Source organism: Patiria miniata, unplaced genomic scaffold (genome assembly GCF_015706575.1).
Source record: "Patiria miniata isolate m_02_andy unplaced genomic scaffold, ASM1570657v1 HiC_scaffold_13, whole genome shotgun sequence".
In the NCBI taxonomy this organism is placed as follows: domain Eukaryota; kingdom Metazoa; phylum Echinodermata; class Asteroidea; order Valvatida; family Asterinidae; genus Patiria; species Patiria miniata.
The window spans coordinates 6569636-6583547 of record NW_024037051.1 but is presented as its reverse complement, the minus strand read 5'-3'; the positions used below and the strand labels follow the sequence as shown (position 1 = coordinate 6583547).

Genomic DNA, 13912 nt, shown 5'->3' with positions numbered 1-13912 from the left:
ACATTTTACAATTGACAAAAGTGCCCAGATAAACGCAAGGAAATACTAAATATTCACATGTGTACCCTCTTTTTTTTAGGTGGCACAGACTAGACTTCATTGAGCAAATTTACACACCAAAAGCTGAAGGTGTGCATCCAAATTATTTGGTTACGCCTTGCAATTTACACCTATGGAAGCAACTGAAATCTCTGTCCCATAGACACGTATGTTGTTGCTGGCCGTACCCAAGTAATTCCGACGCAGCCTAATATTGAGGGACATTTTGCAACTGAATATGCAAAAAGAGAGTGCCGCATATATAGTGGGCAGTACATGCATGAACTCAAAAAGGAAACAAAGGTAATATCAACAGAATGTAAGGGACTCAAAAACTGAATGGAATATGCAATTGTATAGGTTTTCCTGGCTATTTTAAAACGTGTATCATTTGAATTCATCGTTTCTAATATTCAAATTCATCCATCAACATCGGTTTAGTGCACTTCTAATGTTTAATTTTGACAATTAATGTCAGACAATTTCAAATTTAGTTCAAGTAAATTCAAACAATTAGCTTTTTCATCCTGGAGTATTCAATTTCGTCTCGTCTATGCCAAACCTTGTTATTCAGAAATCAAATTGGTCTAATTGATTTATATGAGATGAATTCGATCTCTGAATGCTGCCATTCAGCAACAGCTTAGACGAATTTGATCTATATGATGAATATTTTCGACCCGGTGACCAAACTTTAAAATTGAATGGTAAATGACTAATTTGGTTTTGTTAAAAGCGTGTGAAATTTTTTTTGACGAAATTGAATGTTAGAGTTGGTGAATTAGAATGAATTTATTTTAAATAGCCGGAAAACCCACATTACCAACCCACCTAGCCCTATTCAGCAGTGTTGTAGTCGAATACTTTTATCCGGGTACAAAGTACTGCAGAATACCCAGGACTTTGACCCTTGAGCAAGAGTACAGGTACGCGAGTCCAAGTACTTGGACCTTCGAGTACAAGTATGCGTACCAGTACTTTATGGAGTACTCTCAAGTGAAAACAATTAAAATCTCACGTAATGAGATACCAGGCAGACACCAGCCACACATTGTACATAAAAATCAAGCGTGTAGTCTCTGCAAAGACCAACATATTAATTCAATCCTCTCTACAGGCCGGTACTATTCTATTAGCACCATTAAAACGGAGCACGTGTGTCTCTAAGTCAAGGAGATTGTTTTCATGAAAAATTTATTCGATTTCCCCCCCCCCCCCCCCCCGAGTCCTTATAATGGTGTACGAGTACTTTGATTAGGAAGTATGAATACCGTGAATTTGAGTCGGAGTATTTTGATAATCGAGTACGAAACCAAGTACAAGTATTCTAAAAAAGTACTCGAGTACTGAGTACGGGTACTACAACACTGCTATTGAGTTTGAATCTTCGTATTAATACAGCTTGATGTGTGCATAAATATGTGCAAATAAAACAGTTTTTCTAAAATGGATATCTGTATTCCTGTCTGTAAATATCCTCAGTACAGCCCTGATTCCATTAATATTTATACCACGGTTTGGTTTTCATAAATTTCAGACCATAGGGCCAAATTGCAATTTCGTATGACAGAATGTGCCTTGTTTAAGTCAATGGGTTACAATTAAAGTTATCCAGCAAGCGCAAGTGGAACACGGAATAATGTAGTGCGTCTGTGTCCCACATACCACGAGGCTGAAGCCCGAGTGGTATGTGGGACACAGACACACTACATTTTCCGTGTTCCATGAGCCGAGGGTGATAACAAATTTATCTTCAAGCAAACTTGACGCACAGCGCTTTAGGGCATGCAGCTGGAATGTCGCTCGCATCTTGGAATAGCGCAATATGCAGGTTGCGATATGGACCGTGTGACACAGTATAATATCACACTGTTGTTGCCATGGATCGACCAATCGGCATCGGGAATACAAGTTTGCTTGAAGATAATATATAATACAGCACAAGAAAAATGTCCTTCAAACAGAGCCTAATAGCAGTAAAGAGTGTCCTCAATCAATCATGTAATAACACGTCACAGCACACGGTGCACGTTGTATTGACATTACCTTACAAATAAACACTTTTGGGGGAACTACTCTCATGGGTGAATTCGCTTCTCTAAACTTGTCCTCATGAGCATGTTGAAAACAGACACTTAAGTACTTACAATGTACCAGTAAACGTATCAAAAAAGACAGCCCATCTTAAGAAGAATTGCAACCTGAAGTTCGTATTGATTTCTATTCCCTCACAGTTGAATCACCACAGACAAAGCTTGAATAAAACACAAAACGCCACACCCATCGACAGTTCCTGCAAGAGACTTGCAAGGCATCAACTGCACTCAATACACTGAGCTCCACCAATCGTTGACAATGTACAATCTGGCAGATGGCATCTATTCAGAACGAAAGTCATAGGCCATCAGCCTCGGTCCAAAATTTTGGCCACCGGTATTAAATGAGGGGAATAAACGTCATAGCGATTTTTGGCAAGGTATACACCTTCGGAGTTGGAAAATATGTGATAGCCTTGCAGCGGTGGCAGCTGTTTGGGTGTTATCACCCTTTTTTTTCAAAATGTCCATCAAAATGCTTGTTACCACTATAGGGGCGGTATACCTTGCGCATGCTCATTATAATCATTTATGCCCTGATTTGATACTGACCAAACCCCCAGGCTGATGGCCTATCATGACATCTGGCTGGCTTGAATATTTTTCTGATCGTCTAAGGTCCAGCATGTCACCTTTTCTTTGATGGGCCTGACTGTGTGTCATCCGTGGCTTTCCGTTTCCCCTTCTGCTTGTCCTTACCTAGGCAGATAGAAACAAGGGCGAATGTGAAGTTTATAAAGTAAATCTGTCAAGACTTGAGCCATCATAGGTAAGACTTGAAGGGTTGCATGGTGGAAAGTCTTAAGATGTGGGGGGGGGGGGGGACGAACCTGAACTCACAGGAACGGAGCGCCCATCTCTCTTTCGAGGCGATTGGGCAAGACTCGAGTCTATCAAATGCCGCTGTGGGGGGAACGCCACACCTCCACAGCGAGTCTGATACCCTCCCAGCATTGAATAATCCCAGTACCCATTTAACACCTGGGTTGAGAGGAGTAATTGAGGTAAAGCGCCTTACTCAAGGGCACAACACGCATGGCCACGCCCTCTAGGGCAAATTGCATTTGTGGTAATGCTCTTTGGGCAAGAAGCTGCTAGTATAATCATCCCACACTTCTTATGGGGGGGGGGGGGGAGGTTTTACCTTCATTGGCATCATATAGTGCAGCTTTCACAAAGCGCTTGGCTGCTCCTTTGTCCAATTTGGCAGCTGAAATAAAAATGAAAACCAAAAATATTAGATTGATATACTTCATCACTCATGTGCTGATGCTTACTGAGATGCATCTTCTCAAGGCATTGGTAGTCTAATGGCAAGTAGAAAAGGTGTTCTATACGAGTTTCTCTTTAGCATAATTACACGTGTGTGCATTACGCACACGCTTACTCATATTGATAACCCCTTATTGACTTGTAACTATTTGCTGTCCAATGAATACTTGATGTTACATGTTGTGAATAATGGCATCAACATAGGGCACTATTTTTATGTGACAGAAAGTTTCATTCAACATCTTTAAAAGTGAATTGCAGTCAAAATTACTGCAAAATGGACTTGCACTGAATTCGTAGGTAAAAAAATTGGCTGAAAAAAAAATGCTTTAAATAAACTGAAAAAAAATGTGTACCACTTACACTAGTATGCACTTACCATTTTCTTTATCCACTATCTCTTTGACTCTGTTCATATATTTCTGTATACGCCCCTGACAAAAATGGCAAAAAGAAAATGTCATCATTACATGTTTAAGACCACAAACAAACACCTGTAAATAGTGAAATTCTGTTTTAGTGAATGTGCAACGGTCATTATACATTGTAATTAGGTTTCAATCTGAATTTTCTCATTTCGGCATTTATTCTTATCCAGGAAGGATGAGCCACTCCATTTATTTGAGCAAGAACATTTTTTGTTTCGGTTTGCGGTAACACCATGTGGTAATAACTACTGTCGCTCAGTAGATGTTAAGTTCTGATAAGAACTTGTCCTGCTTATTATCAACTTTTGCTAGGTAGTTTTTAGTTCTGATAAGAACAGTCCTGCTTAGTTCTAAAAGAACTTGTCTTTGGTCTCAACGTTTTGACTAGCCTGCTCTAGTCATCGTCAGGAGACGATGTTGTCATTGTCAGGAGACGAGACGATGAAGAAAATGTTTCAAAACACTCTGTGAGATGGAATACAAACACTTTTGATATTTTGGACATGAAACATTCAGTCAAAAGACATGAAACAGTTAGAGAAAGCAGTTAATCTTCAGTACAAGTATGTTCATTCATACGGCATTATTTGTGCGAATTCCATTGTGGATTGTACATTGATATCCTTACCAGTTCATGTTTGATTGGATGCTCTCGTGGGTTCACTCCTTGTGTGCAGAGGTACACTGAAATGAGACAGAGAAGAAAACAATTCCTTAGGATGTTGCAAAGGAACGATTCTCAACCAGGGCAAGTGTCAAATCTATGTTGTGATCGTGTGATATATGTTGTGAATCTGGAAAGTCAAGCAGTATTGAAGTCCTTTGCGTTCACATATACATTTGTAAACAGTTGCAGGGGCTGTGCTGGTTTGGTCCAAGGCTTCAGAACTAAATTTATCAAACTGTTCAAAGCCGGGAAGTGAACCTCCAGCTGTAGATGGGATTAATTTATATCAATTCAATATTGGATTTGCCCTTCACCAAGTTTTTTCCTTAATACTGTATACTGTGGGGTGCTGTGGTCCAATGGTTACGGTGTTCGACTCGTGTGCCGTGGTACATGGGTTCGAATCCTGACTGTGTGAACATGGTGCTTGTGCTCTTGAGCAAGGCACTTTACCATTATTGCTTCGTCCTTCGGATGGGACGTAAAGCCGTAGGTCCCGTGTGTTGTGTAATGCACGTTCAAGAACCCAGTAACACTTATCGCTAAAGAGAAGGGGTTTGCCCCGGTGTTTCTGGCAGTGGCTGCAATATGCGCCGCAGCACCTTGTAAACCCTTATAAGGTGCTACATAATGGGTCTCATATTTCTCATAAACTTTATTTACCTTTCTTTAATAATAGACATATCTCCAGCGCCTTGAGTACCTAAGAGTTGGTAGATACATGTACGTGCGCTATATAAGACTCCGATATTATTATTATTATTACCCAGAGTTGTCAAAGGGCCTGCCAGAAAGAATTCACAAGCTACTCGGGTGGGACCTGATCCCGAGACCTCCTGCTTACTAGTGCAGATGTCTTACCACTCGTCTCGACCACCAAACTAGCCAGCGACAAGCACACTCATTGGTCAAAGAGCTCAGAGGTCGAGTGGAAAGACGTCTGCACTAGTAAGCAAGAGGTCGTGGGTTCGAGTTCCACCCGAGTAAGCCTGTGAATTTTTCTTACATGCCCTCAGGGAGATCTGAGTAAACAGTCAGCAAAGGGATATATTGACTTTACATCTCTCCAATGCAACATTTGATCATATACAAATCATAGTGATGGGATAAAATGATTAATAAAGTATACTGCTTAAATAAAATAAGTTTAACGTAATATGAATCTTCTTTAAAACAGAAATCAAACTGAACTTACTCCAGAACATTGAATTGATGGCATAAGCAGACACTAGCTCCAGTTTCGCCCGATCTAGTGCTTGCAGCTGTGATAATTGAAAAGGGGAAAAAAAATTAATTTGAGGTTGGCGTAGCAGCACTTTCCTCGCCTTCCACCGCTGTGACCCGATTTGATTCCTGTCTGGGCCAACATCTGGATTGGGTTTTCAGTCCCTGCCTGATTCTGTGGATTTTCCTCAGAATCTTCTTCTGGAGTTTGGCACCTCTAAACCTGTAACTTCTTCTCATTGCCTCCTCTCTACAGGTTTATTCAGGCTTCTTAAAGGTACAGTCCATCATTTGTAATTTGTGCATTTTGTTCGTCTAAAGCAACAAAAGTGCTCAAGAACTAAAGAAGGGTGCTGAACAACTAACCTGATGAAGTTTCAGCTCAGCTTTAGCTGTATATTTCGAGAAAACAACAATCTAGGATCTTGATTTCAAATCAAAAGTTGCTGAATCATGTTTTGAATTGGGCCTGAATTCAGCGTCCGAGACACTGAGCCGATTGCAGCTAAGCGATATCGCGCACTGATCCGACGAATTATAGTAACCGCCTGCGCGTGTGCGTCGTGCCAATGCTTGCGCGCGCTTCGCCGATTAACAAAACGAACTACTAATTTGAATTTCCTACGGTGCTTCTTAAGAAACACCGTTCGAAAGGCCTTCTTTTGATCATTTCTTTAAATTAAATAACAGCTTGCCAGAAAGAATAATTTCACAGGGAGTTTAGTCCCTGTATCTTTCAACCAAGTATGTTTCTCAACAAAAATTACGCCAGTTACTTTTTGGATAGCTGCAAATGATGGACTCTGGCTTTAAGGCTTGTGAGCTACAGTGCCTAGGGCACTTTTGAGGAATCCTTGGTTTCAGTAACAAAAATAAATAACCGAAAAATATACCATTACTTAGGGAACATTTAATTCTTGGCCAAGAAGTCCATTCTTCCCTAAAATTTTAAAAGCTCCTCTTGGAACTACACGTACATGTATATAGTTTGGGGTAATATGGACAGCATACAGGAATCAAATGGGAAAGAGTGTTGCAACCTGACACCGCTTTTTTCTCCATATATCATCTCAATGAAGGTAATTCGTTGCAAAAATGATGATAACACATGAATCTGGGACTGAAACACATTTCCAATTTTGTTAGGAAATTCTTGACTCTCCATAGACTTTGTACACAACCGCTGAAGTAGCGTCAGGTTGCGACATTCTTTCCATCAAATCTTTATGACTAGTATATACCGCTTGAATATCAAGTTATGTAATATAACACAAAGACACAAACAGACAGTCATGGGGCAATATTAAAAGTACAAGAACTTAAGAAGAACAATTTTGTCCTTCTTAGTTTATTTTAGAACTGGAAATATACGTTTGTCAATGTTATAAATTTTAAGCACTTATATATATATTCCAAATTAACATTTAAGAAACTTGATAAATTCTGATAAATCATTATTATCTCTACTAACATACCAAGCCAGATGTTTTTCAGAAAATTATTTTCTTATATTTTCAGGGCATTTTCAAAGGGTTCACTTTGCACTTGAAAATACAAGCGGAAAATCACGCCAAAATAATTTTTTCTTCTAACTTTGTAACGGGTAAATAAACTCGCGATTTATGAACGGGAGTGTTTAGAACTTGATGAAATTTCACTTTCTGTGAAATTTCAGTTAAAACTATTGCTCTAGCTAGGCGCTACAGGCGAACAATCAAAGTGCGCCACGTTGGGGGCCGCGCCACGTTAGGGTACATCATGGAGGTAGAATTAGATAGCGCTGTGACGGACTGTGTATGCGGGTTGTATGCGATGTCATTAATGGGCGCGCACGCCATAAAAGTACGAATTTACAATGTACCTTGCTGTGAACGTCACCCATGGAAGCATTTCGTAACGGAGCCAGAACGTTCTCCACCTCGGTTAATGAATCTTGGAATGCACGAAGACTGTTGGTGATTTCTTTTGGGTACTTGTCTGCCTTGAAATCATAGCCGCCACGATCTGCTGCCTCGATCTCCATGTGGGCTGCCATCTTGATTTATTCGCTGGTGCCCGAAACATCAATATAATATATTTTCATTCAGTTTGCGCAGCAGGATACCAGCAAAATGTCGTATCTGAACTTGGTGGTCAAAATTGCCGACGTGGAATTAGTTTAGTTTGCGGCTCTTCGAGGCTTTCGTCATATGCATCATGGTCATGGCAAGATAAGGTATAATATTCACAAGTTCGATTATATTTAAATGCTAACGCTACCTCAATGGTAACACCATATGGTATCGCTTTGTTGAGTTAATTGAGTTCCAGGTGGTGAGTAAAATGAAAATTGGTCCTCAGCAGCTGATCCGTGTGTGGTTCATCTGTTCACTGTCCCATAGGTTTGTGCACAAACTGGATTGTTATGCGAGTGCGAGTGTCAAACATGTGTCAAAGGGGCCATAAATTGTTGCTAAAAATACTTCTTTTATGTGGAACTGTGAAAGTGAATTTCCCAAACTTTTTACAGAATTAATGTCACCTATTTGAGAGTCTTTTGAAAATGATCAAATTGGTGATATTGTATTTGTAATGATAACTTTTTTGAAGCCCAAGAAAAGAGTTCATTTTTGAGCTTGTTGATGTTTTGTTGACACTGATCGTGTTGTTGACGCTAAATAGCACGACCGGTCAAAAGGTATTTTTTTGGTAATTGTATACTATTACCTGATTGTATATTTCCCCCCGTATTTTACAGCATCTAGATATTGATTGAAAACGCTGCCTTGTCATTCATCCTCCAACTATCTGAAAGAGAGACAGTATCAAGTTGGTCACCAAAATGAAGTCCAACACTGCGTCAGCGCTAACATGGATTTTAGGTATCATTAACCTATCGTGCATTGTTGGTCTTGCATCATCGAAGTCTATTGTGACTCCAAATGGGGTGATCCCCAGTACAGCACAGTTGACAACTGACTTGACAGATACGACAACAGTGGAGTCGGGCCTTAACACAGTTGACAGAGATATCACCACGACAGAGATACCGCTAACGTCAGAATCTTCTGACGATGCTGCCGAGCTATTCACAACCGCCATTCCTGATGAAAGTCCTACTCCACCAACCCCAACAAAACAAGCTCTGACGACCCTAGCTACACCCAAAGAAGGATCCGCAATTCTACTCCCCACTGTCAAAACAACTCTTAAGGCAACTGGCACCACAACGCAAAAGCCCAGCAAACAGACGCCACCACAGAAGCCATCCAAATCACCAGTTGCAACAGCTCCTGCAAAGAGAGAAGAGGTCATTACAACAACTGTAGAAGCACATACCACCCTCCTCCAAACAACCACAGTCAGTACCATGACACCCATTCTTACGACAACAAAAAGAACAACCACGACGCGAGTAGCAACTACAGAACCAAAAATTGCAACGCAGAAACCAGAACCAGTTGTGGCGACAACAAACAAGCCAACGGAACTGAATGTGGTCCCCACAACTCTGTTGGCAAAGACAGCTGCACCAGTCCAGCCAGTGGTCAGCACAAAAGTCCCAATAACTGAGGGTCATAAACCTGTTAACACTGATGGGAGCCAGCCGAAGGGAACCACTAAGACACATGTTTTGACGTCATCAGAGCCTGACCTTGGTAAATATCTCTTCTAAAAAAAAGAGCCCTATCTGTGCTGTAATCACATTTGTTTCATTTTTCTGTTCGACAATTTGTTTATTTATTTTATTATAAGATGGAATTTTTTGCGCCGGGGTGATGTAAATCAAATTAGGTTTTGCCCTTCACCGACGTTTTAAACACTGTATACTCAGTGTGTTACCTCCCGAGTGAAAGTTGGAAAAAAACCAAAAACATCTGCATTAGAAAGCAGGAGGTCGTGGGTTCGAGTCCCACCCGAGTGATTTTTTCCAACTTTCACTCGGGAGGTAACACACTGAGTATACAGTGTTTAAAACGTTGGTGAAGGGCAAAACCTAATTTGATTTATTTATTTTATTTTATGGAAAAAATAAACCACTAAGATACATGTATTGACGTCATCAGAGCCCGACCCTGTGGTAAAATATCTCTTCTTAAAAAAAACCGTACTACATGTGTATCTGTGCTGTAAACAAAGTTGCTTTGTTTTTCTGTTCGACATGTTGTTTATTTATTTTGTTCTAAGGGAAAAAAATACTTTCTGAAATGTCTGCAACCATCTGGCAAAAAGGCTTTAATTTTGGGTTGCTTTTTTGCACAAAAGCAGATCCACCTTACAAGTAGACTGGTTCCCGGGTCTACCTTATTGATCACAATAGGGGAGGGGAACCAGTCTACCCATGTACCGGTAGGCCTACCCTGGTTTAGTCACGTTGTTACATCACCTCAAGTATATCACATGATGATTTTAAATGTGACCTGTTTTCTTTCTGTTTTCCATTATCCCAGGTACCGGTACTGAAAAAACCGACACAGCTGTAAGTATTTATAAGTATGATTAGGCACAACTGTGACCAGTGGACAGAATTTGTCGCCAATGGCCAAAATTCAAAATGTGTCACTGCTAATTTTGACTTTTAAGGACATGTTATCACGTTATCATGTTCTGATAGCTGATAGGGCATTTAAGGGAAAGGTAAGTGATGGCCAGATGTGGGAATCTTTCAAAAATGAAAAACACAATGATTCACAATTGGCCAAAAAAAAAGTCTGATACTGGTGGCCTAAGTTTGATTCCAAAGGCCAAAATCTTATACCGGTAGCCAAAATCTTACACAAATGGCTTAAATCTGACACCAATGGCAAAAATCTGACACCAGTGACCAAAATCTGACACAATGGCCACAATTTGACACCAGTGGTCAAAATCTGACAACAATGGCCAAAATCTGTCACCAGTGGCCAAAATCTGACACCAATGGCAAATATTTGTCACCAAAGGCCATAATTTGTCACCAGTGCCCATGGCCAAAATCTGACACCAGTGGCCAAAATCCAGCGCTGTGGCCAAAATCTGTCACTAGTGGCCAAACTCTGACATCAGTGGCCAAAATCTGACACCAATGGCCAAAATCTGTCACCAGTGGCAAATTATATGCTGATTCCAATGTGAAGAAATAATGGCTGCATTGTAGAGTCCCAAACCCATCAAAAATCAGTGGACTTTGGCAAATAGGGCAAATTTATATGTGGAGAGCATTTCTCCAAATAGGGTTACTTTGGGGAATCTTACAAAGAATCATCGTCAGCCACTGCTTACCTGAGCAGGATTGTCCACATCCAGATATCACTGACCGAGATGCAATAAGCCATGGGGGGGGGGGGGGGGGGGGTCCCGAATGTTTTCCTTTATTATTTAGATGACTCCTTAGGGTTGAAGAACCACTTCTTTTTTTTGGGCATTTGAACAGAACAACTCGGTGTTTTCTAAGCTGATGCTTCCAGTTGTTCTGGGCATTGTAGCGGCGATCCTCATCATTTGCTTTGCCTACGGTATACGCGCCTGCAAGAAGAAAGAAAGGAACGAAGGCCGAAGGAAACTGCTGCACAATGGAAAGGTAAAGTGCCATAACTGCCATTCCCACTGAAGAGTGATACACGCATGTATACAGTGTATTAACTCCCGCCAAGGAGGTTATGTGTTGATACACTGTGCCCTCTGGAGACGTGCACACAATAGGAAACAAAAGATTGTATACGTCTCCAAAGGGCAATTTCTGTAGATGAATACGTCTCCACAAGATTTTCACGAAATAGATACATGGATTTTACTCAAAAACTAGGAATTTCCAAGGTGGGTTGATCGGTCGCAAATGGTAGAGTTTTAAAAAAGGGATATTAAGTCCGAATTTCAGCCAAGGAAATTAATTCTGGTTAAAATAAGAGCATTTTGAAACTTCACTTTCAAACTCGAAAACTTTACTACACGAGAACAAAGAAATGTCTCCACAAGAATACAAATTTCAGTATGGGTGTTTTCATCTGTTTTGGTCGGTTTGTCTGTTAACAGGATAACTCAGAAAGTTGTGGATGGATTTTCATGAAATATGTTTTGGTGAGGTCCTTGTTAAAAGTACGAATCGATTGGATTTTGGACGTGATCGGGATGCTGGATTTATTTCAAGGATTCTTCACCATTTTGTATGCCATAGACCATGAAACTGGGGCACCCCTCCTCCCAAAAAACAATAATAGACCTGTCCATTTCTGGGCCTCATACTGTGCAAGCAGTGCAAGTGACAGGCCATGTTAAAGTCATTACACACGAAGCCGGCTCACTGGTCCCTCTAGACTTAAGCCCACTGCTAGCAAGCACTTCACAAAAGCCTCAATAACCACTTAGGGAGGTGAAAGAAGGGGTAACTACTAACCAGTTAACACCAATGCTACAATATATTTTATGATGAATCCCTAACCCTAACCGCCCTGAATCCTCCAAAATCCTTTTTGCAAATTGGAGGAATTTGCAGGATTGAGGTTACATGGCCAAAGTGCGTTGCTGATTCCGGAGTACGCACTGTGTCAAGGTCTTGGACCGGACCTTGTGTTGTTTATGCTCAGCCATGCATAAATTTAGTCCTTGATTATACTTGACATCCTCCGCACTGCTCTAGGATGTCAATGCCTCTGCCTCAGCCTATTGACAGTCATAGCCGCAGGATTTTGCAGGATTCAGGCAGTGGTCACCCCTCCATGGACCATATTCAAGAAACAACGGAGGAATTTGCAGGATTGAGTCTATATGCTATTTTTCCATGAGGCCAATTGGAGGATTTTGCAGGATTGAGGCTACATCCTAGCAAAAAGGCCTAGGGAGTTAGGGTTAAAACAAGACAGTTCTAGGGTAGTTTCAGGTGGTTAAGGAAGTAATGGGATTATCTTTACACAGAAGTTGTCAATGCATTTTTTTGTATTTACAAATGTATATATCGATCTCTTTATTTTATTGCAGGACCACGAAATGAAAGGCAACTTCGATCGGATGAAGCTATTGGCGGATAGTTCAGAGGACGAATTTTAGCAGCAGTGTAGCAGGCTCTGTAGTTACAGAACTCCATCTATGCAGTTGACTCAACAACATATGCCTTAAGAGTTTTCTTCTTTTTGTGTCGGAAGGAGGGCATGTGGTGATTCTTTAGCGAAAGGTATGTTTTGTAGAAAGTTAACTTTTGGGACATGGAACCCAAAAGTTTTGGCACTTATGCGAAGTTTGGCCATTAATTACGTACTGACTTGTGCTGTGTACCGGAACTGCTGTGTTACTGTCACGTATGGGGCACTACAGCACAACTTCCACTGTCCCTCGTCTTAAGCTTGGGATATTATCAGCGTGCAATCCCCAAACCGGTCTTAAACAGACTTGTTTATAACTGGCCAAGCACAGATTTATTCCCTTATTAAAGGGAAAATACAACATTTGCAAACATCAAAAAATAAAACTACCAAATCATTTTGAAATACCTTGCTGGACTGTTAGTGAATGACAGTGTAAAGCATCCTGAAAAATCATGCCACCTGGTGTGCTGTCATTTTCAAGAAAAGTGGTATTTTTGTATCAATTTCCAACGCTGGTCAGCCGACCAGCGTTGGAAAAAACTGGCTTTTTTTCAAATACTGGCCCCAATTGACCATAGCACTTGTTTGCAATCGATTATACACCTATGAACGGGTACAAGCCAGCTAGACTGGTTCCCTGACCTTACAATTCCCCAATGTATGTAAACTGCTCTGTTTCTTCTTTTATGGAGTCAGGGAACCAGACTACAGGAAAATGATTGTTTTTCTTGGTTTTTATAGCATTTTCGAACCCAAAACCTCAAATAAGTCAGTGTAACTATATTTGCTATATATATCCAACCCCCCAATTCCATCCATTTCAAAAAATTACGGCAAAAGCAAATGATGTATATTCCCTTTAAACAGTGGGAGACAGCCAGTTTTCAAAAGATGTTAAATACGCAGGAGCTTTATCTGAATCTGGGGCCAAATTCATGAGGCTGCTATTAACCAGTTCGCGCCGGGATTATTTTGACAAGAACGGAACGAGGCATGGGATTTATTTTCACTCGACCTCAAGCCAGGCGGGTTGAAGCCATCACCCTCGGGCAGCACACTCATATTTGTCGCCGACAGATGCTTCTGGGCTCGCTCACTGCATGTTCATCCATCATCCGTTCCGAATACCGCAAAACTGTTACGTGTTTA

The 13912-nt window shown here is 40.8% G+C and overlaps 2 protein-coding genes across 2 annotated transcripts; one reads left to right on the top strand and one right to left on the bottom strand.

Annotated features, from left to right (window-relative positions):
* Nucleotides 1-2597: 2597 nt before the first annotated feature.
* LOC119721131 (nuclear nucleic acid-binding protein C1D-like) lies at nt 2598-7791 on the bottom strand. Its single transcript, XM_038191014.1, has 6 exons — nt 7588-7791; nt 5698-5764; nt 4464-4519; nt 3787-3841; nt 3280-3345; nt 2598-2834 (listed from the first exon to the last, which is right to left on the bottom strand). The coding sequence occupies exons 1-6, from the start codon at nt 7759-7761 to the stop codon at nt 2764-2766; spliced, it is 489 nt and encodes a 162-aa protein (XP_038046942.1). The 5' UTR covers nt 7762-7791; the 3' UTR covers nt 2598-2763.
* A 41-nt stretch (nt 7792-7832) lies between these two features.
* Nucleotides 7833-13097, top strand: LOC119721118 (mucin-2-like). Its single transcript, XM_038191013.1, has 5 exons — nt 7833-7941; nt 8464-9364; nt 10157-10185; nt 11119-11265; nt 12660-13097. Exons 2-5 carry the CDS (start codon nt 8548-8550, stop codon nt 12726-12728), a joined length of 1062 nt encoding a protein of 353 aa, XP_038046941.1. The 5' UTR covers nt 7833-7941; nt 8464-8547; the 3' UTR covers nt 12729-13097.
* The last annotated feature ends 815 nt before the right edge of the window (nt 13098-13912 follow it).